The following is a 26,880-nucleotide window of genomic DNA, read 5'->3' on the forward strand; positions in this document are numbered from 1 at the left end:
CTTACCATTTAATATTAACAGCACAGAGGAGCACAAAGCTCTGTACATGACAGAGAGGCATAATATTGCTCAAACTTAAGTGCTCTGAATTTCAGGATATTATCAGCAGAGCTACTGGAGGTGCATGGGAAAACCAAGTCTCAGCAGTGCACAAAGATGTCATCGCTCAAACATTCTTGGGGGGGGGCGGGGGCTGGAGGGGCTGGGATGCTCCACACTTAACCTTTCTCATGCTTTTGGTGTTTCACTGACACGCATTCTCCTAGTCTGTGCTTGCTTCATCGCTCCCCTCGCTGTGATTACTAAGAGTGACACCCCCCTGCCATGGTTTCTCCACGTTCAGCCCCTAGTGCCACTACCCAAAACACAACTGCAGTCTGAGGAAAGACCTGGCAACAACAGGGCTTCGGTCCCTCCCTGTCTTTTGAGCCCATCATTGCGAAGTGAAAATTTCCATTGAAAAAATTCTCACCGCATGAGTGTCGCGGACGAGGCTTGCCCTGCAGTGTCACACCTCCAGGCTCAGTGAGCAGTATGGGAAGGCCAGATAACGTGCTACGGTCTGGCACTGCTCTCCAGCCGGGTGTAACGCCTGGCATAAATCTGAGCTGCGTGAATCCCCCGTCCCTCCCGCCCCTTTGCCCGGGCGCAGCTCTCACCTGATGTTGCTTTACACATCTGAGGCATTCTCGTGACCCGGCTGTGCGCCACAAAGGTGCTTTGCGAAGATGTGCTGTACTGGGAGCTGCTGTCCGAGGAAGTGGAGCTCGTGTGCGAGAGGCGGCTGTGCTCCTTGTGGGAGGCCGTGGACCGCTGGTACCAGAGCCGCAGCTCATCCGACACGGCAGTCCTACCCGAGCCTTTCTCGTGGCCTTCCCTGCCCAGAGATGGAGTCCTTATGATTTGGGAGCGGGAGGGGGTGAGCCTGACGGAGTCCACTTCATCCCCATGCCAGTTCTCCTTAAACATCCCCCCTGCTGTGTAGGAGTTGGAGGTTTTGAATTGTGCTTTCACGCTGTAGTGTCCCTCCTGGTCGTTCTCCAGGCTCCGCACCACCACGGGTGTGGAGCTGCCCTCGATGTACAGGGGATACTCTTTGATCCTGTACTGGGAGGAGGGCTGGCTCTGGCTGTGCAGGTAGACGCGGTGGTGTCCCGTCCCGTTCCTCGCAGCCAGGTTGGGCATACTCCCTGAATTGGAAGAGACCAGGTTGCCTGCCGATTTGTGCCTTTGCCTCTGCCGCTCTCTGGCTTTCGATGGGGAGTCCTCTGCCAGGGTGGAGTAGTTGGGGTTCATCTGAGCGGGGTAGTAGTGTTCAGAGCTAGAATGGCTGGTGCAGGAAGAGCAGTCGTCCATGGGGTCAGAGCCGTTACTGCTACGAGTCCTTGGGGTGTAGAAATCAGGGCTCCCTGTCTCATTTTCTGAGCCGAGGAGCTTGCCTTGCGACTCCAAACTGGAGCTCCGGTGTCTAAAGTGCTGAGCTAAGCTGTGCAGTCTGGTTGGGCTGATGTCTACTGACCTGCAGTACCAGGAAAAAAATTCAGGCTGGTAAATCAACAGGATGAAGCACTCCCCATCCCCTTCTGGACACAAGGCCAGCTTCACAGGCAAAGGAATCTGAGGGCACTGAAAACCTGGACCCCTCCAGCACTGCGAGGGGCTGCTGGCTGCAAAGCAACCTGCTTCCCTGCTGCAGGCTTTGGGGCGATTAGGTCCTATTCCTGTTCCTCTCCAGTCTCCTTGGTGGCGGCACTCAGGCTGTAGCACCACGTGGGACATAAACCCTTGCCCAGCCCAATTCTGCCAGGATTGTCACCCCGGGAAAGATCCAGTCTGAAGGGCAAAACCTGGGGACCTCAAGCCCCGGCTTTGCATGTGCAGCCCCATGGCAGAGCTGTTTGGATCAGCATCGTCCCTGTACTACCAGGTTCACCTCGCTCCAGCTCTGTAAATCCCAAGACCTTAGCCTCAAAGGTGGTGGGATTCCCTTCAAGTGGCCCATAAATGCCCTGCACAGGTCCAGACAGACAGACAGACTGCCCATACTTAGCCCAGAACGCAGCGATTTCTCCGCTGGCCGTTGAAAAGGTCACCCTCTGTCAAGCAGCTAGGTTTTACTGGGGCCCAGCCGTGGGTAGCATGTGTAGGACTGTCAGCGGGTGACAGGCAACCACCCTGAATCGCAGTTTACAAGGCTCGATTCATGGCTGAGTCTGGGTGGTCTCTATTCACCCCGGCTGTTTGGAGAGCCGTCTGTTCAAGGAGCAGGAACACCCCGCGACGAGTCACACACCCGCATGACAGATGGCCAAGGCCAGGGCACGCAGTTCATGAATGAGCCACAGACTGAGCAATGGTTGTTTCAAACACCCAAATGGCCCCTACCCGGTCAAGGCCACTTCTCAAACACTGTGCCAGGCTCGTTTCTCACGCAGCTCAGCTCCAGTGTTAACAAACATTGCACTCCTGAAAGGTACTCGCAGCCAAAAACTTGTAACAAACTTAACCCAGGGCCTTAATGCCTTGTGTTGTCTCTGCTTGAGTCGGATGTGTTGGCATGACTCTTGATTTATGCCAAGCTAGATGATGGTAGCACGTCCCCTTAGGGCAGGATACCTAACAGCACACAGCTTTGGCTCAGCTCTGCGTCCCGCAGTGTCCATGGAGTTTGCCATAAGAGGAAAGTAGCAATGAAGCTGAATGGTCTGTAGAAATCCTGCTGCAAACTGGAGTCAAATTGGGCCACACACATCAAATCACCTCCATTACATGCTTCAGCTCTTTCCTCTGTCAACCCTGGACTTCACTGCCACCTGGATCCTCAGGTGGATTGCTTTATACAGGCTCTCTCTCCACATAAGATCACACACGTGCAAACATTTTATCTATGAGAGAGAATTAACGCTACCCATCATTTTGTATCAGACAGGAAACATGTTCTCTCCACCTGGATCCATGGAGGAATTTACTGCAGAATTTAGCAGTAGCACCACATCCCTTTTAAAAGTTGTATGGGGTTTTTCAGTGCCTATAAACAGTCCTGAGATGAAAGTTCCCAGTGGAAGAAAAGCTTGATTACTTTGAGGGAGCGATGGGGGGGCAGGATCATGTTTATATGAAGTGATTTCAGGATCTCAGTTCAGGAGAGATTCCCTACTGGCAACAGTACATGAGCCTCTTACGTGAACAGGACTCGTTTGTGCCCTTTCCTGAAATGGGAATTAATTCATATCCTGGGGGAAGGATAAAGCAAAGAGTATTTATTTCAAGGTGAGCAAGGTGAGACCGGAGCGGGGAAGACTTACCGCGTGGAGTGGACGTAGTGCGGACTGCGTACCCGTAGATCCGGCGTCGATGGCATGCTGGACTGGGAGTTCCAGTGGGGAAGGCTCCGGATGGGGCTGTTCTGCAGCGAGCTGCTCCCTCCTGCCTCGGCACAGCTCCCAGTGCTGGGGAACCGCTTGTGACTGCTGCGGAGCAAACACCCTGCTTCAGTTCCCGGGCAGGAATTTGGGGGAAGGGGCTCCCACACCTCTTTCCACATCTCAGGCAGGTGCCTGTGATCTTGTGGCGGTGAGCGGGAGCTGGGTCAGCTGCTGCTCTGAGTTGCATCCCAGAGCTTGTGCTTCTGCAGTAGCCAGAGGTCAAGGCGAAGCCCCATCAAAGCCCTCAGATGATCCACCATCATCCTTCCTTTCGCAATGTTTTTTTAAAATACCATTGAGATACCAAGCACCAGTCATGTGAGTGCAGCCTACTTTTTATGACATGCCTATGGGCCAAAACACCCAAAAGCCTCCTTTTGGTAAGGGATGGCTTTGTAAATTTTGAAAGGGCTCACACCCATCCCTCCTGAAAGCAGAGGATGTCTATGTGATGGGGCTTCAAGATAGCTGGCTCACCTGGAATGACTGTGTGAGGAGCGTTTCTTGACCTTCTCATAGGGCTCATCCAAGGATGACTCGCTCCACATCTTGGGTTTGATGGGGGACTTGTCATAGTCGTTGCGGTGGTAATGCATTTGGCGGAGGCCTTCCAGTGACTGCGGAGGAGGAGGCCTGTTGTGCAAGGGTGGCCGGGGAGGGAGTCCTTTGTGTGGGGACTGCAGAGGGGATATTGTGCTGGTGACCTGAGAATCCTCTGTGAAGAGAAGAAGGGAGAGAGGTGATGGCCGTGTGGCACCTCCAATGGCAGCACAACCCTGGGGGACACCATCACACCTTCAGAGCCTCCTTCCTTACCCCGCTTCCCCTGGTTGCATTCAGGAGCAACCTGAAGACCTGACTTTTAGAAGTGCACCGGCTGATATTCCCATTCTGGGAGGGAATAGCCAAGCAAGTGTGTGATGCATTAAACCAATTGAAATCTTAAGAGAAAATAAGGGGGCATTCTGGGACTGTCTTCTGAAAGAATTCAGACAGTAACCACAGCAATACTCACTGCTCCAGGCCTGTTGTCTGACTACAAGGTTGAGTCAGGCGAAACCAAGCGTTTTTGCTACTGGGATGTTTGAGTGGATTATTACACAGAACAGTTCCTCCATTTTGAGTGTCAATCAGGAGTTCACACATCCCTCCCTGTTTCCTTCCTGCCCTCTAGAACATACAGCAGCCAACATACCATCCTCGAGAACAAGGGCATCCGAGAGGGAGCTGTCTTCACTGGCAATGTTTCCTTCTGAAGGGAAGGAAATATAAAGATGGTCAGATCGTCCAAAGAATTGCAGTGACTTAGTTCTGAACTGCACCATGATCTTTGCCCACTGAGTCTTAGCCTTAAGCACTCACCCACATCTTCCTCCTCACACAGCCAAGAGGCAAGATTCCTATGAACAACTGACTCAGCCCACTCTCTGTCTCAGAGGGCAGAGCTGCAGGCCAGGTCTCTCACTAGCAGGCTGTCCTTCAAGGAGCTTCTAATTCTTTTCAATTAATGGGGATTAAGACTGAGTCACAACAGAGAGATGAGATCCCCAGAGGATGCAAAATGGCATGGTGCCATTAGCAAGATTTACATCTCTGACCTTAAGGACTCTGGGTTTGATCTCCACTTAAAGGGGATCTTCACTTCTTAAAGTGATCATCCTGTTGCTAACTAAAGGCCCATACGAGGTACCAGTTTTGTGTAATTCAGGGAAACACTTTCTGAGCATCCTCTGGAGCAGCAGGAGAAGCTCTCACGTCCTTGGCGTGCACGTCTGAGCTGCCTCCCCCATCCCGTGTCCTCACGGCTGTCTGTTATCCCTGACTGCAGTGCAACTTTGTACCCAGGTCACAAATGCAGCAGCTCTAATCTCAGTTCCTGCTACAAAGGCACAGAGAAAAGCTCTGCAAGTCAAAGGGAAAGGGCAAAATCAGCAAGGGAGAAAGAACCACAGCAGAAAGTTAATGGATTTCATGAAAAACCAATCAACAACCCAGTAAACCATAAAGTGCTCTGAGAATTACATTGTAAAGAATAAGAAAAAGAAAAGAAGCATTTGAACACAGCAATGACACTGCTACCACTTTGATTTTGCAGATGCCTTTCAGCTAGAGAGCTCACCCCAATCTGCTAACATTAATTACATTTGTACAGCACCACTCCGGAGGATATGTTAACAGAGCAATTTTATAGGTGAACAAAGGAGTCACAGGCTGCTTTCCTGACACGCTTTATAATCTACAGCATGACACTGCTTCTTGTGCTGTGAACCGGCACATCCCTAATGCACAGCACGCAGCCCAGACACCCATCTGACAGCACACTGGTACGGGAGAGCACAGTCTGACTGCCAGCACGCGTGGAGTCCTCCAGACGGGAGAGGGAAGAGGAGGGAGGGGAAATCTGTGCCTCAGGGCAGTAATTTTGCTCCCTGCCCTCCACAGACCCTTCTGTGATGCCGTGGGTGCTAAGTCCCACTTACCATCTATGATCAGGGAGGCTCTCTGGGTTGGCTTCTTTCCGGATTTGATGCGGTACTCATTGATGGCGTTTTCGATCTCCTGCAGTTTCTTCAGTGCGTTCAGGTAGGATGTCTTCCTCTGTTTCTTCAGCTTTTTGCTGACGTTCGGGTCACTCGCCAGGCGCCGGGCAGCCTCCGTGATCTGGGACTGAATGGCAAACTCCCTCTCCAGACGCTCCAGCTCTGCCTCCTGGGGAAAGGCAAGTGGATTCTGGCTACTACCAGACTCCTGGCCCAGCTATGGGGAAGCTCCCCCTGAACTTGGCCAGTGGCCTCCAACCAGGCTCTCCATCAGCAAAGCATCCACAATAGTGCTGCTCCTCTCATCTCAGGGCCTCCCTGAGCATCCTCATCTCACCTTCATCTGCTCATATGAGCACAGCTGTTGGAAGGGACGACCCATACAAGGAGGACACACCCTGCTGTGCCGTTTGGCTTTTCGTGCAGTTCAATATGGCCTAGTTCAACAGTGCTCTACTGCTGGTACATTCATCCTTTTACATCCATCTATGGGTAACTCCTGCCTCCCACTCACTCTTCCTCCCTGCTTCCTATCTCCATATTTGAGCCCCATTTGATATCAGTGCTACGAACTGATGCAAAGCTACAGCTTTAACCTTCTTGACAGGTTTGCTTGGCACCCGCCAAACTCTTTGGGGTAGAAAAGCCAAAGATGGGCTAATTTCTCCCTGGTGTATGACTGCCAAAATCCAGGGGAGAGTATGGGCTGAAGTAATTTTCAGGAATTTTCAGTTGGTGGTGCAACTGACTGCACCAGAAAATTGTGTCCTCGAGTTACAAGCCAGGAGGGTGATTTCAGAGCAAGCAGTGTGTAACAGCAAGCTTTCTGTATGCCAAAAAAGGACTAGTGCCTTCAACATTAGCCCTTGCAGGGGCTCTGCTGAGTTTTTAAATTCAACCAGGTGTACCTTGGAATCTACCTACTGATTTTTAGTCATCCTCCATAGTCAAGGTATTTAGGCCAATTTATGCCAACACAGAAGCTGATATAGAGCTTCCTGGTCTGCACTGGGCCCCCAAGCTGCGAGTTTCAAAGGTACCTGCTAATCTGCAACGGATCTGGCTACCTTCCCCAGCTCCATGGAGTTTTTGGTGTTAGTCTGCTAGAAAGGGGAACATAGTACATTGCAAATTAGGGAAAAAATTACAAGCTTTTTTACTTCTAGTGAATGGTGGGAGTTCAGATCACAAGCACTGACAGCCATATATTCACAGAGATCCCCATTACACAAATTCAAATCCTTTCTCCTTGTTTAGCAGCAGCGTATGCTGCAAGAGCTGATGTTGTGGGAAATAATCAGGCTGAAGTTGTTCTCTGAAGTTTTTATTCTGGGCTTCTAGCTCAGCAAAAATCCCTTCACTGTCAGTGGTGTGTCAGCATTGCCTGAAAACTGTAATTATCATTTCCCTCACTTTACTGAAGACTGAACCCACCCCCCACCTTTTTAACAGATCCTTTTTTGCTTTGAAATGTTTATAAGCTCTATCACTGCCAAACTTATTAAAAGTGAATTTAACACCATGGAGTTTTAAGGCCTGGAACCCGATTTGCTGTCTTCTGGTAAAATCCTTCCCAGAGTCAGGACTTATGGACCAGGTAGAGGCAATTACCAAGAAATACAATAGGACCTTCCCTGCAAGTCTTGCTCTGACAAAGCTCTTACTAAAGGTACAGTGAGTTTGATGTGAGCTGTCATTTCAGACCTTCACAGATTCAGTTCTAAATCATTCAGCATATCTTAGAAAAAACATATTAATTTTCCTCATGGCCGCAATTGTCTATTTTCTTCCAGTGAGGCCCCTATAAATAAAGCCTCAGAAAATGAGGGCTATCATCTGCCTTCAGATGGAAGTGCCTTGCTTCAGGTCCTTGTCACAGTTGGTAATATCAGTCCTGAATTTACGTGACTGAGTATTTCACCTCTTGTTTTAAATTGAGTTTCTAGTGTTTGTACTTGCTGAAAAGTGCATGAAAATCATCACTGGACTCTTGAAATGTTCTCAAACTGGAAGCCAAATAAACACAGCTCAATATCATTCTTCGAGAACAGAAATTTATGATTTTCAACACAGTCTTAAAGTTTGACAGATGAAAAGGGAGGTAGAGAAAAGCTGAGTCAGCATGTTTGGATTGCTGATGCCAAAAGGCAGAGTGCCTGCAATGGGGAGAAGCTGCTTTACCTTTCATGCTCTCCTCACCTAACCTTGCCACTGGAGTAAGGAGATTCCTTACCCGCTGGCCCCAAAAGTTGCCTTGTAGCAGTAAGATCTGGGGAAGCTGGAGATCAGGTTATAACTGAGCAGCCAACAGACTGCAGGGGTTTTAGGAGTAATTCAGCTAAGCCATGCTTCCCTTTGAAAAGCTTAATTAAATGTGCTAGTTCATGAATATTTGACTTTAGTGGAATTCCTCTCCCAGGCTCCATTGAGAACCAAACTAAAGAGCTCCAGCTGTTTATTTTTTCAGCAGAAGGAAAATGCCAACGAAACGACAAACAGTTAATTCCCTGGCTGAACTGAGCCTTAAACCACACAGTCACACCAGCTTCAGTCTCTCCTCTTACAAAAATAAAAAGGAAACTCAAGACTGGAATATACACAAGTGTCTTGAGACAAATGCGTCTCTACAGACAATAGCTTTTCTGTGAATCCAGTCCCGCCTTACAGCTGCTGCAGGGCTGTTTTCACAGCCACGGTTCAGGGCACTGACCCAGCACATTGTGGGAGCAAGGGAAGAGAACAAACACTCCCTGGCAAACTTAGAAAAACATAATTCCAGCTCCCCATAGGTAGGGATGAAGGCTCTTTTGTTTAAGGACTGGGGAGCAAAATGCTTTCATCTTGCTATTGCAGGGCTAAGATGGATAATTGTGATGTTTTTCTCCCCAGTTAGGGGAGATCTGAATTCGAATTGCTACTGAAGCAGAAAGCAAGTGGCTGTTTGCAATAACAATACAGGGCAGCAGCAGGGCTCCGATGGCTCAAGGGGCTCCTGATGTGCTCCCTACTCACACAAGTCACTGCACTTGGTCACCAGAGCTCTTGGACTTTCATGGTCCAGTTGGTCGCCCAGGCCTATTTCTGTTACCTCTAGCAAAGCCAGGGCTGAACCTTGAGGGTTTCACCCTTACTTCAAGTCTGAACTAAGGCCACCAACCCTCTCACCGCTTCCCTGTTCTGATGGATATTAAAAAAAAAAAAAAAGGCACTGTGACCAACTGCAATCATTTAAAGCAAAAATGACTGCAGGACTGATGGTTCCTATGTGATGCACGGTGGACATCTTAGAGACCTGAGGCAGGGACACGGGGCTGGAAGGGAAGGGCACAGCCTCACCTCTCCCTTAGGCAGGATTTTCTGCTCATCCAGTTTAAAGGCAGTTCCTATTCTTCTCCTTACAATAGGTGGCTCCTCCCCAGGATCTAGGGGGTATTCTCGGGGCAGCTTTCCTGTGAGCTCCTGTAAGCAGAAAATATTGTTAGTGATCTGAGAAATCCTGCAGCAGAGGAAAGCACAACACCACTCTTGAACTGTGACCATAAAATGACAGGCATTCATTAACAACATATCCAGTTCAAGTAGCTGATAAACATACAGGAGAGCACCCAACCCTGCAAACTCGTCCCAGAACCTGACACTGAGGGTGGGGAAATTTTCTTTAACCTCTGCATGAATACAGATTTTTGTGGCCTGGCCAGGGTAGGTCTGTAGGTGGTGCCCATCCCTAGGGCGTTGGGGCCTGAGGCCGAACAGACTGCAGCACACATGCTTTCATCTCTGCTGCAGGGTGAGCAGGAAAGAAGAGCTTCTCTCTGCTGAGGTATTTCCAAGAGGGGAGTGAGCAGATCCGAGAACCCTCATGCAGGATGCAGGTCTGCTGAGTCAGAAAGCCCCACTGGCAACAGCAGTGCAGGTTACAACCCGCACAGAAAAAACATTCCCACCTGATTCATGATGTGTCTGAGAGGAATGCAGTGAAAATGGTCACTAAAAGCAGTGCCTAGTACCTCATTACCTGTCTGATAACACTTCATGTATCAGAGCCCCTTCCAAACCCCAGTGATGTCAGGGGCAGCTTTGGAGCAACATTAGATGATGCTTTGTCAGACTGATGGGGTTATTTGCAAAGATTTGCTCAAAATCTGAAGCAAACCCCACACAACTGGAGGAGTATCTGGAACACAGAAAGCAGTGAGCGCCACTACTGATGTTAACGCTGTGAGTTTTTTCCCCTGGACTACACAATACAGCCACACATATCTGAACTGAAGGCATTCAAATGCCTACAGAAAAAGGCAGGAGCCTCGCTAGGAGCACAGCCCGACTCCTTGTACTCAAAAGCCTCGCCATGAAGGACAAAAGGCTTTTGTGTTCCTTAGCATCAGCCTTGAGAGGATCCAGCTGGCAGAGTAACCTAAATCATCTGAATCCCAAAGAACAGCAGCTGACCTTAATGCGAGAGTGCAGCCCAGGCCCCTGCCTGCCCTGGCCTCTTCCCCGCTCCCTAATGGGGTTTTTCTTTCTACTCTTTTCAGATCACTAGGAAACAAGGACCTGGCCTTTTCAAACCGTTCCTTTAAGCAATTCCCTGTGTTGGCAGCACAGCTCCGTGTTGACATGCACAACCCCCTTCTGCGAGAGGCACTGTTGCAGCGTCTCAGAGTCCTGTCCTGCGTTGCCCCTCCAGCCCTGTGGGGTTATTTCAGCTTTTCTTCCAATGTGTTCCTTCTAGTGATATGTGGCTCTAAGCACTGCAGGAAGACAGATTCCTGTACCCTTTCCCGAGGGAAACAAGGATGTTTTTCTTTTTTCTTAATATGAAGCAGGGCAGTGGGGAAAGAGTTAATATCTTCTGTAAAATGCCCAAGAATGGAGCAGAACAAAATTAATGTGGGCTACCATGCTGCCTCCATAAGTTGAAAAGTATTCACAGGCACGGTCCTGAAATGTAATCTAAATTAGTAAGTAACTGGAGTAGTGATGGCCTGAAGTAACCTAATGCCACTGTTATGAACGGCTCTGGCCTTGCTTATTTGATTATGCCCCCACTTTTAACCCTTTTTTATCTCCTGGTTTGCCACCTGCTCCCTCTGTTTTGGCCATTCCCATGCCAAAGCAGAAAGGACGAAGGGCAGCCTGAGAGGAAATACTTCCAACTACAGGCTGCTGATGGATGAGCTGTAGGGTGGCGAGATGGGGTCAGATTCCAAGTGTCCATCAACTGCCTCCTCGGATCACCTACAGAAAGCACAAACACTTTCTAACAGCTCTTAAGGTGTTGACAGATGGGCTCTGGCCAGCCTTGCTGCAGCATATTAAGGAGATATTGCTCCTTACCACCAGCTCCATGCTCCAGCAGGAGCTATCGACTGCATCCCACTTGCTGGGGAAGTGCCTCAGGCTGCAGTGCAGACAGGGCTGGGGTTAAAGTGAAGGCACTGGGCTGTGAGCTCCTGCAACTGTGGCACAGGCACATCCTCCCCTGCATTCGGGGCTGCTGCAAGGCGTTAGGCATCGGCAGTGAGGCAGTGTTAGCTTAGGGTGGTAAATTCCTCCAGGGCAAGCAGAGCCCTCCAGACCTTGTCCATCAGCCCCGGAAGCATGTGCCTGCTTCCTGCAGATGATCTGAGCTCTGTACTCGACGGACTTACAAGACTGAATCTGGTCTCACGACCTTCATCAGCACAAATTGTTTGCTGAAGGCAACCAGGAATTCCCAGGTGGGAAAGGATTGCTTGTGTGGAGTAAAGGACGGGAAGTGGGGCAGCAGAGATTGCTGCTGAATTTCTTTGTTGAGAGGTATTTTCCACAACTTATTTCTTATTGATGTTAAAACTAATAGACTGATTGAAACAAAGTGCAGTGAGTGCTGAATCAGTGACCTATTTCCCCCATTTTTGTCAAAGGCAAGATACACATCAAATATTAAGCAACAACTGGAAGATCTTGGTGGCACTGTCTGCAGCCAGCCTTCCTGTTGTGTTACACATCATGATTTGATTACGGTCAGATTTTCAGGTAAACATAGGAGAATCGCTGAATGATCCAAGTGTATGCTGCTGCTAATCTCCATGCACATCTGCAGCAGGGTTGTGATTTCCCCAAACATTAAATTCATCTCTAAACTGGCCTCCTGTGTATTCCAAGAATGAACTGCCAAGTGAGTGGGAAGGTTATGAGATGAGTTCCTGAGCTGTTCTGCATGTCCTGGGATGACCACAATGGTTCTTCTTCACAAGGTCTGCCACCACAGTGCCAGTCCTCTCCAGCAGTGCCAGAGATCATTGGATGAAGGGAGTCTACATGGAGCAGATGAGACCTTGTCTGCTGTAAGAATGTGCTGGGAGAAGAAAAGCATGTAAGGTCAGGCTTGCTCTAAGAAGGAAGTATCAGCCTGGGGGTCTTTTTTGCTAATGAAGTTAAAAGCATTTGAGAAGTGATTACCAGTATACAGTGGCCTTCCTGTGCCATTTACGTAGCTGCATATTCCCACCAAAGTCAGTAAGAAGCCTGGCTGAATCATCTTTAACACAATTTCAAACAGCAGATGTGGATGCTGAGCACCCTCCTAGCCCCAAGCCAAGTGGGTACCCAGCTGACATGGGGTCCCCTTCTCTGCGTGAGAAATGGCCTGTGACATTGCGACCTGGAGCTGAAACAGCTGGACCTTCCTGAGGCCTTTGTACAATGGGCTTTGTAAGAGGTGACTGTGGAAGGAATCTCTTCTCCTGACTCCACACCACCTCCACACAACGAGCATGCTACAACAATGCAAGCAACAAAGTGTTACAGGTTATAAAACGTCCATTGCCTACCGCTTCTCGGAGACACAGTTTCTTTAGCTCTTCCAAGCGTTGGCGCAGTGTCTCTTCCAATGCTTCTTGCCTGGATTTCAGTGCAGCCAGCATGTCTTTCTTGGCAGACTGAGAACTATCTGACTCTTGGGAACCTATCAATAAACAATGATTTCACTAGGCCACCTGACAGCAGAATACACATGTGGAGCACTTGTAATTTTACCAAAGCCTGGATGCAGTCCTTCCAAAAAGAAATCAGACCATGACATGAAGCAGGTGTTACCCAGTCATGTTTGTTTATGGTAAATTCTTAATATTTAAGCTAACAGAGAGAGATTGGACAGTGGGACACACAAAGACATTTGTGATCATTATCCAGAAAAATAAAAGCAACAAAATTTTTCATGTAAAGATCCTAGGGAAAAAAAAAAAGTATGATTCCTATGAAAGTACCCAATGGCAAATAACAGTACAGTTTACAAAGCCCAGGAGATGCATTTTTTGGAAATTAAGCCTAGGAGGAACCATTTGACAATACAGACTACTTCTTAAGAACTGTAATTATACTAGTGGCAAACAATTAATTCAATACACTTACAGTGCCTGTTCTATGAAAAAATGTCATGGAACAAAATTACCTAGTAAGATTCCTGTAAAACACACCAAAACAACAATAACCCATAGATCCTTCTGGGATAGTAGCCATTTCTTGTGAAGACATAAGTCAAGACATTTAAACTGGATGTCCAAATGGCTTGACTTTTCAAGTGGCATTTACTCAGCAACTTCCACTGAAGTAAGTCCATGCATTGTCAGACTCTGTTGCTCAGATGTCATGACAGCATTTGTAACTTCAGTTCTTTAGGGGAACTTATTGATGGAGTTCCTGATTTTATTTTGGTTTGGGATGGTGCACCAATCGCTGTCCAAATCTAGCATCTCAAAGAAGGAGCAACATTGGTTGCACCTATTTTTGGGTCCCCAAGTTGAGCAGCTGATTTCTCAGGATGTGCTTAGCATCTGCCCTCTTTAATACATCTCTGGGCTCAGGGACAAGTTTATAGTGAAGTCATTACTTTTCTTCGGTCACCTTGTTTGCATAGCCAAATGCATCCTTTCATCACAAAGTAAGGACATGAAGCTTATGGCCATGTTGTGAGATGAAAACCAAGCTCAGGAAGGGGTCAACTCCATCTCTACATGCTTTTCACTCATATTACTGGCTGTTGTTCAGCTACAGCTGTAGTTCAAAGCATCCACCTTTGGTTTATGGAAACCTGAGTTCTGGTATCTGTGGTGGATTCAGCAATAGTGTCCCACGTCTGTCTGCAGATAACACAGAGAGCTACAGCGCCACACAGTCTAAAGCTCTGCTTCACACACAGCGCTACAGCTCAGCCCAAGTCTGCATCTGATTGCTTTTTAATAAACTCTACAGTGGGTCTTGAGCTGGGCTGAACAGACAGGGCTGCTGTGGCTAAGGGGTTGCTCTTGCCTCAGCAGAAGTGTCTAGGTGATCTAAGGTATCTGAGATGTCTTCTGGGGTGGCAGATATGTGAGACCCACACTCTTTTGGACTGGCAGTGGGATACTGTAACCCACCTAAAATGGCACCAGACACCTATGTTTAGACAGCTGGATTGTGCCCAGCACTTTGTAGGGACTTCTTGTGGGGTACTGTAGGTTCATGCCTGCAGAAAAACCTTTGACTCAACAAAGTTTTCAAAGGGGCTCCTCCTAGCCCTCAGTGGTTCCTCAGTAGTCTCAGCACCCACTGTCCCAGGGTGACTCTGGGGGGCTCCCCTGCCCCTCTAGAGCAATGGCACAGAGAAAGCAGACCTTTATTATCTGCAGGAGTCAGATACAACCAGGATTCTACATGGAATTTTACGTGCACCTGCAGGACAGGGGTGAGAGGGGTCTTCTAGATACATTTGCAGCTTGGCCTCCAAGCATACAGTGAAAACACTCAGACCAAGGAGCTTGAAAATGCTGCCATTTCACAGAGCTCTGGAAGAAACCTGGAAACAAGTCTTTGTTTTGGCAGCAAAACAGAGTGAAATTTGTGCTTTCAGCTTCATCTTTCATTGCTACTATTCCAGCAGACCGTTAAAGCTAAACTGAAAGAGGATCGAGGCAAACAATGCCATGGAACAGTTCTGCATTGGCCCAGGGGGAGCAGAGAATCTCACAGATCTTTTCCACCAATATTTTCTGCAGTTTTCATACAGGAAGACAGCTGGCACTTACTCTGTAAAACACCACCCTGCTTTGTTACACCTTTTATTGGGCTGTCCTGGAGTCGGGAAGGTAGAAAAAGGTCTCTCTAAAAGTCAGTCAGGTTGAGTATCATCAGACAAAGGAGGACAACTTCATGGTAAGATGTTTGTTTAGTTGCTGTAATCATCCTCATTTCATTTGGGTTTGCCCTCATAGAGCAACAAAAACTCAGTTCTGCAAACACATCTGTGCTGCAAGAACTTGACGGCATCTTCTAGAGGAGCCTTGTATTTACACTGGCAGGGAAAGCCCTCTCTAGCATTTAGCAATTCTTAATAGTAACCCTGGTGAGCAGTTACTAGTCAAATTCTTCACTGAATTACCAACAAACTGCTGAGTTCTGGTAAAAAGTTGCTCATGGTTCCAGCAGATGTTTCAACGCTTTTTTTTTTTCTTTTATGACAACTTTAATGACCTACGTTTTTCTTTCAACTGCTCTTCCCTTCTCCTTCCTCTCTCTGTTCCCTACCTCCACACCAGACTTGGATTTATTTTTAAAAGCTATTAGTTTTTGCACTGCGGGATGCCACAGCAGCTACATAGATGCTGAAACATTTAAAAGCATATGAATAGCCTAAACCCTGGCCAGACGCCTGTGCTGATTTGGGGTGTGCCGACAAGAGGGAAACAAACGGCTTCTGGCTTTGCTGGTACAGACCCAAATCAAGCACAGACAGTTCATGGCATCTGCTCCAGCTGTGCTCACCCTGTGTGAGAACCACGCTGGTCTCAACCCTGATGCGGTCGGTGGCAGTGTCCACTGAGTGAACATTTTGCCATCTTTTTCACCTCTCCCAGAAAGCAAAGGAATTGGGGGAGATCTGGAAGCACCTTAACACATTCTGAGTTAAGCAATGGGATTACTGCTGAAACCAAAGTCAACCACTCCTTGGCACTAATGAACCAGTTCAAATTAACCTCTTCCAAGTGGGTCTTTTTATCACAAACTCTTCTAGTGTAGCGAGGGTTCAAAGGCCAGGAGACAGGGCACTCAGTTCAAGGCTTGGGACGCTGAATTTTTCTGGTCTGACCATACCTAACTTGGATGATCCCCTGGGCATACTGCAGGACTTACTTATTTCTTCAGACCATCGTGAAGTTTCCTTCAGAAACTGTTTTGTTCTAGCTGGGGTTTTTTTATTTATTTAAAAACTGAACTATTTTGGGGTGTATTATTAGTTTTTTATGGGTTGAATTCTCTGCTTGTTCTCACAGGTGGAAAGCAAATGGAAACTTGATCAGTCAAGAGAATCACACCCGTGTGAGATGCTTGTAAAGGAGCAGAGAACAGTGCTTTGTATTGCTGAGGTGCCTACAGCTTCTACTAGAGGCTCTTTATTTATAAGTATGTATTAACTTAGCCTTGAGCAAGGCTGTGACCACAGACCCACTTCTAAACCCAGTGGCAATTGACCCAGAAAAGTCAGAACAAATCAAAAGACCATAAAAACAACCAGAGAAATAATCGAAGACCAGCACAAACCGAACCAATCAAGCAGATACTACCTTAAATCAGCCTTATTAAATATGATGCTCACTGAGTCATGGCTGCCCAGTGACTTCCAAAGGGGATCATCAACAGAGAAAAATCACTCCTGAAAGATCAGTCCTATCACTAGAGACTCCTGCTGCAACAGAAATGGTTGACTGGGAGGCTTTCTCAGGTAATTTATCTTTCACAATTAGGGTTAATTCCTAATGGAGTAAACAGGCAAAATGTTGCTGAAATATGTAACCTTTCAATATTGAACCTTTCTGTGAAAATTATGATTCAGACTCCTTTCCATTTGCTGTGTAAAGATTTATCAAATTATGCATTTTAACACACAGTTCTGCAGAACTGTTTGATGACCCTGAAAGAGAGAGGTTTGTGAAAACACACCAAGCATGGAGCCATCTCTTCGGTGGGCACCAGGAACCTACTGAATTGAGGCCTGTTTTTGTAGCTGATGCTGCTGGTTTAATTTCAAAGCCAAGGCAATTGTACATGCCCTTTCATCCTTAGCATACAGGATGGGACGCAGGTCTTGGTGACCTGAACACCCACTTAATACCCCATTAATGGGTGGATACTCTACTCGTCTTCTTCGCACTTGGCCTCTCTGGGCGACTTCTCCATCCACTGACATTCAGGAGAATGTTAGCTGTGAAATGCGGGGAGAACGTGGTCCTCCATGCCCAACTCGCTCCTCCAACAGAATTCATGGCTGAGCTTCTTTACTAGTGCTAACGGCCTGGCTTCTGATCCCTCCAATACTGGTGAGGTAAGACTGTCTTGCTGATGTTGATGGGGAAGTGAAGCAAGTGAGTCACACCCCCAAAGGATCTGACCAAGGTGATCTGCAGGTCTGCAGGGGCTCCTGACTACCGGGTGTCAGCTTCAAGACAAGCTTTGCTTTACAGTTTGTCAAAGGGATGAGATCAGCAATGCGAGCCACCATTTTGGAAAGGAAAGCCCTACCAGTGGCTCAGTGTTTGTCCCCATTTCCTCCACCTATTGTAGCAGAGTGGAGTCAGCTTGGAAAAGGGATAAATGAGAAGGATGAAAACAAGCAGGGAGGATAGATGGGATGCTGAATAGCAGAGAGAGCCAAGGTTTGGTGACAGCAGCTGTGAGGGGAGAGGAGATGCAACAAGTTGGCTGTGCAGTGGCGAGGCAAGAGCATCCAGGCATCTCTTCTCTTTCTCATTTTGTGAGTCTCCTACTCCAGGAAAAACACATCTAAACATGGCAAACTCTTCACGCTACATCCGGCTGCTGGCTCCAGCTTGCTGGCGTTTGGTCGAGGTCCCCGTTGAAGGTTGTCCCCCGAGCAGGGAGGGGAGGTCCCCCCACACGTGCTCTGTGCCAGAGCCTGGGCTGACTCACCGCGCCAGGATGTCAGTGCACAACAGCCAGCAACCTCAGACGGCCGCTATCTCTTGTCTCTGCCAGACAAATAGGATATCCTCCGTGGCGCGCGGGAGCCCAGCTGGAGCTGCTCTGCACAGGATGTGTTCAGATATCCTGTGAGCAACTCGTCTTCATGAGCCCCCGTGCTGGAGGCTGCGTGGGTGCTGCTTATGTGCTCCAACACCCGCCGGGGCGATCCAGCTGGGAGATGGCCCCGCCGGATGGAGCGGCGGGGGCCTGGAACTGGCTGGCTGGGCTCTGTCATGGCATTTTCCAATGTAAACAGGCCCCTGCACAGGAAACCTCCACTGCTGATGAAGGAATGGGGCTCAGAGGGCCAGAGGCTCCTTGAACATGTCTGCAGAGCTAAAGCAGAGGTGCTCCTCTGTGGTCTCTCCTCTGCCCACTGAGATGAAGGCGGCAGTCTGGGGTTCAGTCCATCAATAACCCAGCAATAATGGGGCTCCTCAATAGCTAGGAAACCTGCAGAACTCTTAGGGCACAGACTGCTCTGAAGAAAGAATCCACCTTAGACCTACCCTGATTTCGCTCCAATAGTTACCTCTGCTGGCTTTGACTAAGGTTCATGCCAGTGTGAAAGCAGAGCTTTTATTCATGGGAAATTCTTGCCCCAGGTGTCCAGGGATGGCCCAGAGATCCTTGAGCTAAATCCCAACAGCCCATTGTTTTGGGGGCCCCCTTCAGAGCCCATTTGAGGTCAAAAATTAAAGAGTGAGCTTGTCAGAAATGCACTTGGGAGCATCAGGTATCAACCTTACAGCTCTGCACTGGACACAGACTGAGATTGAGGCCCTGGGAAACACAGAGGGGCTTAGGCTTTGGCCCTGAGTTGCTGTGACCACAGGGAAGTCACTGTCCCTGTATAAGACTCCATTTCCCTGCTGCTGTGTCTTGAGACTGTAAGTGATGTGGGGCAGTGACTGCCTCACACTGCACAGCAGGATCTTGGCCAGACAGTGTGACAGCTGGAAGCAACAACAAATATTTCCTTGCAGTTCTGCTGCAAATCCAGGAGAGACATGCCAGCTTCGGTGTGCTCCTCGTGCTGACAGCCCCTTTGGTGAGGAGAAGCAAGATGGAGAGAGGAAATGGCTACAAGTAATTTCCAAGAAAAAAGGACAGAGAACGGTAGGGAGGTGGAGGCAAACAGAGATTCAGTTCTGACCTTGTGCTTTCAAGTCACTCAGGGTATTTATAGCCTGGAAATCCACTGTGGCCACTTAATCATTTGCACTTATTCTCTCTAGCGCGCAGGCTGTGCTGCGATAACCCATCATTGTTGTGACTGTGCGACGATAATCTTCGGCACAATGGGAGGAAACACAAAGGCTGGGACGAAGCCGGTGACTGTGCCCAGCGGGACAGGCAACAAATGCCCCTTCCCGTCCAGTGGGACAGGGCTGGGTCACCTTTGCCAGCCGGGCTCGAGGGAAGGGGGTCTTGGAGCAGAGGGGTCTGGGTGACTGTGTGGAAGCAATCCAAAGTCTCCAATTCCCTGGTATCTGTCCTCCTCTGCCAGATGTCCTCTCTCTACACTTTCCTCCCTTCACAAGCGTGCTTGTAGCGGCTTGAAGGCACACAGCAGCAGCAAAACCAACAGTTCTCCTTAACAGTTTGGGGAGAGCACTGTCCTCATAGCTGGTAGGACCTAAAGGCAGTTCTGAACACAGGAACCTGGAGGGAGCCATGTTCACCTGGCCCACCAGCAGCACCTCAACCAAAAGAGAAGTTCATGCAGTCCTAGGTTGGCATGCAGGTAGACTGATCCACCTACCCAGGCCTGAAGAAATGACTCACCTGGTCTATGAACTTTGCACGGGTCTAGTCACTAGCACAGTTCTGCTGAATCTGCAAACCCCATGCTCAGTCAGAAGGGGTTTGAGCAGGGAGCAAAACAATACAGAAATAAAAGAACAGGCAGCTCCCAGTTTGGGATTTCTATCCACATAACCCTGATGGGTGCTGGCCCTACAGATGCTTTTATGGGCCTGATTTTCTGTTGACTTTTACCGGCTACTGCTCTCCCAGTGTGAGAGCAGAAGCAGACCCCCATGTTTTTTTTCCAGGAAGGCAAAAGTCAATGTATTAACATGAAAACAGGATTACTACCAAGTAGCTCTCACAAACTTGGGAATGGTGCCCAGGAGGCTGAGATCTTGGAAAGACCTTAAGAACTTCCTTGGGGTACTTAACATTATTTACTTTCCAGCAGGAGAGCTGGAAAAAATGCCAAACAAACAAAGAGCTCCAACAACCTGACACCAGTCCGGGAGCTGCTCAAGCTACTGCAACTCCCTAAGCAACGGGAGGGCACAGACAGTGGATTGTATACTGCATCAGGAGGACCTATGGAGCAGAAAGGCATCTCTGTTTGCAGATAAGGCAAGGAATTGCACAGCAGGCTGCTCTGGAGCTCTGTAAGCACTGCACATTTTAACCCCTTGCTGGATTCTCTCCATGCAGGAAAGCGTGTCTTTTAAAAGCATGAAGGATGCAGTGATGCAAAGCTGATCTACTACACCAGTGTGGGTTCAGTTTCAAAGCATCTGTGCTCTTAGATGGAATCTTCCCTTGTCAAGCATGGGAAGGTTATTCTCTGGTGCTACACATCTCAACACAATCGGTTTTGATAACTTGATGTGATGCTTAACAGAGGGCATTTCATTGACTGGAACTGTTAATTATAGCAATACCAGCAACTTTGCCCTCCTGAAGAGCTTCTCATCTGAGCAGCTTCAAGCTCTTTGCAAACCATCAATCCTTGCTTTGCTCCTGGAGTGACATTTAGCACTGTTTTACACACAGCTTGCCCTGTTCAGACTGACAGAAGAGCATCAAAGAAATACAGAGAAGTCCCTGACTCATCTTCCCTGGTCCTCCTCTTCTGATGCTCTAGCTCTCCTCTGTATCAACTTCTCTTGGGTTTCTTTCATAGATTATGTCTTCCTCATAACAGGAAGGTGCTCTAAGCCACAAAAAGAAATCCCTAAGTCCCCACACTAGTACGATGGAGAGTTCTAGGGAATAGCTCTTTTGAGGACACCAGGCAAATTCCAGCAACAGAGAGGCAAGGCAGATGTGCACTCTGTGAAGAAGCCCCCCCCCCCCGACTCAACACTACTGAGGGACATCACCAATTCCCAGCCTCAGTTTTCCCAGTGAGCTGCACTGGCTGACTGCTTCCTCAGTGCTGGCTGGGGGCTGCTTCACAAACACATCTGCCTAGGGATGAGCTGGGTGCCAAGGGGTGATTATGGCAGAAACTGTGAAGAGAGACCAGGTCTCAGCTGGAAAGTGCAAGGTTGGAGATGACATCCTGGGGCCAAAGAGGAAACAAGCAGCAGTGATGAGAGAGGGGGAAGCTGCTGCCTGTGCTGTTTGTGGGGCAACATGCTGCGAGACAGACTGACACCTGGACAGACAGAAAGGCTAAAGGGAAGTGACTTTCATTGCTGCAGTGCAGCTTCTGGCTGCTCCCCATTATACCACAGCCATGGCCCTTCCCACCATATTCTCTCCAGTTACATGAGAAAGGACCTACCTGATGACAGAAGACTCCCGCTGCTGCCGCTGATAATTTTGCCTTTACTCCCCATGTTGGCCAGCTTTGAGGTCTTGAGCGTTCCAGTTTCAGTCAGGTCAATTGCAATCTCACTCAGGCTTCTTGCAGCATGAATCTTGGACTGGATATGGACACGAGAGTTAGTAATGATCTAGCACTTCTTCAAAGCTCACAGAAGGAAAAAGTCCTTTTGCTGTGGCAGGAAACAGGCCTCCACAGCAAACTTGGATTATTTTACAAGAATAGAAGTAATCTGGCACAGTATTCACTGCTGTACTTTTTACATTCTTAAGTGGGTGCAATTCTGGCATTGCTTCCTGTTGTTTGTTATTTTCTCTGCTTTGCCATGGACATTTTTCCCTCTTAAACAAACTATGTATGGAGTCACTGTGTTACCACATACAATAAGAAACCTTCAGAAATGCCAACATAATAAAAGCCCAGAGGCTAAGGACCATCTCTAGCATCTAAAGGAAGCCAGGAGGGGCCTTTTCAAATCTGCAGTGAGCTCTGGACCGAGACACAGTGGGGACATGGCTTAAGCGGGATGTCATGAGAAGCTGGAAGAAAATACTGGCAGGAAAACATGTTCAGGTTATGGTCCAGACTAACAAGCCATACGCAATGCCCTTACTGTGAGGGGACTCTTCAGAGCATTAACATCACTCCAGTAAGAAACAGCCAGGCCCAGCTCAGTAACTGGCCACACTAGGATGAGGAGTCACCCATTGTAGACTACCAAATGTCAACAATCTAGGCCAGGGGAAAGTAAATATGCATACTGCATAAACCTATCCTAGGAGAGAATGAGCTGACTTCCTAAGATGTCATCCTTTTTCCATCAGTTATGGAAGGATTTGAGACAAGATGCCCAGAAAGTTCAGGTGAGGTAACTCCAGAACTTTCTCTTCATTGAGCAGTGAGCTCAGATGTGATTATGCCCACAGAGCCAACAAAGGCAGAAAACGTTCAGGGCAAGGGGGCTAGCAGCACTGAGCAATGAAATGAGTACAGCAACTGCTTTCAGGGTTGGGCTCACTCAGTCCCAGTGGCTGCCTTGCCTCTGCAATACAAACCCCACTGTCAGTAGCTCACCATCTGTCTCCAGTCCATTCTCCTGACAGTCTCTAGTGGGTGTTTCACATGAACAAGAGGATCAAGGACACTGATCAAAGTTGCTGGGGATGGCCCTTCAGTTATATTCCTAGCACTACTGGGAAGAAGAACCCTACATATAAGGGTGTCTTGGGTGGCCACAAAAAGTTTTCAGTCCTTTTCAGTCCTTTTTCTGACCAGTATAGCCTTAGGATCACCTTAAAACAGCAACTGCCACATCAGAACAACCTTCTCTAGTCCTCTATCTCATTTCTGACTGGGGTCATCTCCAAAATATTTTTTCAGAAAAAAATACAAGGAAATGTTTCATTAAGCCATTGTGGAATAATCTGTCCCCATCGAAAATTTTCTTCTGCCTCTTCTGAACTAATGCTTATACTCTGAGCTCTATTTTATGTATTGGTTGTTGAATTTGGTTCAGGTAACAAGCCATGCTAACAAGGAGAGAACTGACAACCAGGAAGAAGCTCGCTGTCTGTAACACGGCACACGAAGATGACTGCTATTTCATCTCCAACCTGGAAATCAGTGTCTTGCTCGCTGACCCTCAGGTGAGCTCCTCAGCCACGGGTGGATGGCACTTGGAGCTCAGCCCATCTCCCAAACCTTGCAAGCCCTGTACTGCTGAGCTTCACTTAGCCTGGCCTCGCAGGGCCACTGACCTGCAGTTTTGATTTCCCAGGACCCAGAAAACTGTTGGTGCATTGTGCCAAGGCTCTCCAGCTGCACAAAGACTTTTGTTCCAAAAAGTGGTGAAGCCCCAGTTCAGGATCACCTGAGCATTCATGTCTGCATCTTCTCAAGGTCAGAACTGACTCTCAGTCCTAGTTGTACAGTTCAGGTGATGGGCACATCATCACAGTGCTAACAAATCAGAAACTGATTGATGTTCACATACCAGGGTGTGATCTGTTCCCACTGGAACTAACATGAGATGGGACTACAAGAAATGCTTGCCATGACAGCATTTTCAGTGTTATTTCATATCCTCAGGAAGCAGAATGCAGTTTAACAACTAAGGCTGAATTGATGGCTGAATGTTCACCACACTGAGCTTTACTCTTAGCTCTGTTACTGATTTGCTGTGGGGCTTTGGGTAAGATGCTTAAGGTTAAGTTCTTGGCGATCCCTGCCTCTGTTTGCACATCAGTGAAATAATAAGTGAAGTAAAATGTCTCCCTGTTGCACACTGTATTTTTAAGATTAATTTAAGACTGCAAATGAAGACAGCACTGGGAGAGCCTTACACTGAAAACATCCTCAGAAGTACTATCATAATTTAATATTCTTGGGTATTTATAGGCTCCACCACTACCATTCAGAGGTACCCAAATGCCTCACAAGCTTATTTCCACAACTCCAAGAATAGGGTTTGTGCTCTTACTCATTTGAGTGCAGAGGCTGAATTAGCTACCCAGATGTCAGAATCGGATCAGGCAACCAGCACTGACCCTCTAAAACTAATGCTACAATCAGTTAGACATTTCTCATTTCCAGCCGCTCCTCCCCAAAATCAGCCCCCAGGAGAAGGATAGCACTCTTTTAGCTTCTTGGATCTGACTTGGATAGGACATTTCGGGTCAGGAACAAGGTCTGTGAAACATTTCTCCAAATAGCTCTGGAAGGTTAGTTCTAGGTGAAGAGGAAAGTCACTGTTTTTATCTCATGCGATTTCCTGCTACTGAAGTCTTGATAAGGAGCCTGAGCGATGCCAGATCTTTGGAGGTAACAAGTCTCCAGACTGCTGCTGTCCTGGTGATTTATCCCCTGCAGGTGTATATATGCTGGGTTATAACCTAACCCAGTTATAATCCATATATGTAGGGCTATGCATACCTTGTATAACCCTGGGAACAGCCGTACTGATCAAACTCAGTATCTGCCTCACCCAATATACTGAGTCCTTGCAGCAGATGTCTAGGAAAGGTACAAACTCCAAGTCTGCACAGACAGATCGTGCCCTCTTGCTCTGCGAGGCAGTGGTTTTCCTGTATCTGTAGGATAGCGAGAAGCCCCGTAGTTTATTTCCACTCATATTCAGCCTGCAAATTAGGGCACACTCTGGCCCTACCTGTTTGACTAGGCACCAACTAAAATGCTGAGTAAAGGCAATGCAGCTGGATGCCGTTGTGGTCCTGGCCGGCATGCCAAGCCAGCAGCAGCTGGAAGTGTGCCCTACATAGGGCAAATGAAAAAAATTACAAGACCAAAGCCTGGCATCCCAGGAGCCAGGAGAGAGGAAAGACAAACCAGAAGCGAGCAGATGGGGGATCAGCAGGGCAGAGTGAGCTTCCTCCACAGATGGTACAATCCAAACCTGCTGAAGCCATAGAAGGCTTTAGACCCATCACAGTTGTGCTAATGGTGTCCTGCTCTAAACAGTGGGGATAACGCATCTCCCGAAAGGAATGGGGTTAATTTTCCATGCTGCTCAATCCCTGCTGCCTCTGCTCCCTACAGCAATGCCAATCAGCGTCGGGTGGTCTTGTGCTTTGGACAGCCACTCATCAGTGGCAGGAATCAGACCAACAGCTCATTTCATACAGGCCACTGAGCAGCAGCCAGCGCAAGGCCTGGGCTAGACTTTGTACTGACAGCACAATAGTGGAAAGCTAGATTACATCCCATTAGCTCTCCCTTGGGCCCTGCAGTCCCTCCAGGCTCAAAAATTTTAAAGCACTTAGCACAGACCTGCCAAATCTCATTTACATGGAGGGAGACTGGCTCATTCATGAGTCATTTCAAAGCATGGGGCCAAACTGATCCCCAGTGTTGTTCTGACAGGGTCAGAGGGTGAAGAAAAATCCAACAGTGCAATGCAAGAGTAGATGGATACTAGGGATGAATTTATCCCTCTTGCTTGCAGTGATGGGGCTTTGCTGCAGGTGATTTTTTGAAACCCTTGGCCTATTTTCTATCGGTTCATTCAGCCAAAAAGCCTCGTGCTTGGAGGAACGTGCTGTTGGAAATTCCCACAAAATGGGCCTTCTCAAGGCTTCTAGGCCAAATGTTTGATTGACTCAGTGCAGTCAACGGAGCAAAGACATGCCTTGAAGTCCTGCTGCATCTGTCTCCTGAAAAAAAGGGAAGCTGACAGGAGTTCTGCACGCTGGCATGTTCACTGGAAAGCTGGGGATCTTTTCAGTCTCCATGTTACGCTTCGATTGTAGGGAGAGACAGAGACAGATCAGCAGGGAGTGAGATGCTGGGAACTCGGCGAGCTGGCAGGAGTTCAATGCAGAGTGAGGCTGCAAAGAAGGCTGGGACCTCTCTTCCTTGCAAAAGGCTCAAAATCTAGGCAAATCTGATTTTATTTCTTTTTAAAATCACGTGAAGGGGGTTTTCCAGTGGAGCTGTGCAAAATGTCCAAATTCAACTGGTGCCCCGTTATGTGACAAACGGGGAGTTCCATCTTGCTTTATCACTATGTCATATCTCCTGCCATCTAATCTACATCACTGGAGTGAAGGCTCAGCTGCAGTGAGCTCCAGCAGGCCTTTTCTTCTAAGTTTGTTTTTATTTTTTTTTCTTTTGTCAAAACGATATGAAATGCCAAGTTTGGACATGAAAGAAAGGAATATCGAAGTTCTGCTTTGAAGTTGGGGATTCAACTGAAGTGGGGGCTGAGATTTAAGGGGATGCAAACCCATGCGACCTGAAACTCAAATAAATGTTTGTCTAAGCCCTTGACAGCTGAAACGAAGACATTTCACATCGCCCCAGTCTGGAATATGTTTTACTGGTTTTCAAAAGTGAAGCGCACATGAGTACAGCACCCTGAAGTGATCAGCAGGATGAACTGAACAGATCAATTAAGACTGATGGATCTATCAATCTTGATGGTGTCATGTCAAAGACGAGGACAACAGAATAAAATATCAGCTTCCTTAAGAGAAAGGGACAAAAATATCTGTATGCCTTAACTTCAAAGCCTCAGCATGACCACCAGGATTATTGTGACAAAGCACACTGACATGGTCACAGACGTGACAGGTTGACAAACGAGGGCTGGTGGGTGGTGCTGTCTGTAGGAGTGTGAGAGAGGGGAGATCAGATTGAAACACAATCTGCCAACAACAAAAGAAGTCACTGAAGGGAAGTCCTAGGCATTTAAGAGACCCAGTTTCTTACCAAAGGAATGGGAGGAGGAGGGAATCTCCTTTTGTTTGTTGGTTGCTTGTGACCTAAATACCTTGCAGCTAGATCAGCAAATCCATCTGGCTAAAAGTAAAAAAAAGATTTCTGT

General features: G+C 48.0%; 1 protein-coding gene across 5 annotated transcripts in view; it reads right to left on the bottom strand.

The window, feature by feature from the left end:
• Positions 1-26,880, bottom strand: part of FRMD4A (FERM domain containing 4A) — a 287,785-nt gene that overhangs the window by 9,627 nt on the left and 251,278 nt on the right. For all 5 annotated transcript variants that reach the window (XM_074869807.1, XM_074869806.1, XM_074869805.1 and 2 more), the window contains exons 14-21: positions 21,498-21,639; positions 12,781-12,914; positions 9,302-9,424; positions 5,906-6,134; positions 4,621-4,677; positions 3,903-4,140; positions 3,306-3,470; positions 660-1,519 (exon numbers count right to left, since the gene is read on the bottom strand). In XM_074869807.1, coding sequence (XP_074725908.1) covers positions 660-1,519; positions 3,306-3,470; positions 3,903-4,140; positions 4,621-4,677; positions 5,906-6,134; positions 9,302-9,424; positions 12,781-12,914; positions 21,498-21,639 — 1,948 coding nt within the window. The remainder of the gene's footprint in view (positions 1-659; positions 1,520-3,305; positions 3,471-3,902; positions 4,141-4,620; positions 4,678-5,905; positions 6,135-9,301; positions 9,425-12,780; positions 12,915-21,497; positions 21,640-26,880) is intronic.

The sequence above is a fragment of the Strix uralensis genome, chromosome 5 (assembly GCF_047716275.1).
Source record: "Strix uralensis isolate ZFMK-TIS-50842 chromosome 5, bStrUra1, whole genome shotgun sequence".
Taxonomy (NCBI): domain Eukaryota; kingdom Metazoa; phylum Chordata; class Aves; order Strigiformes; family Strigidae; genus Strix; species Strix uralensis.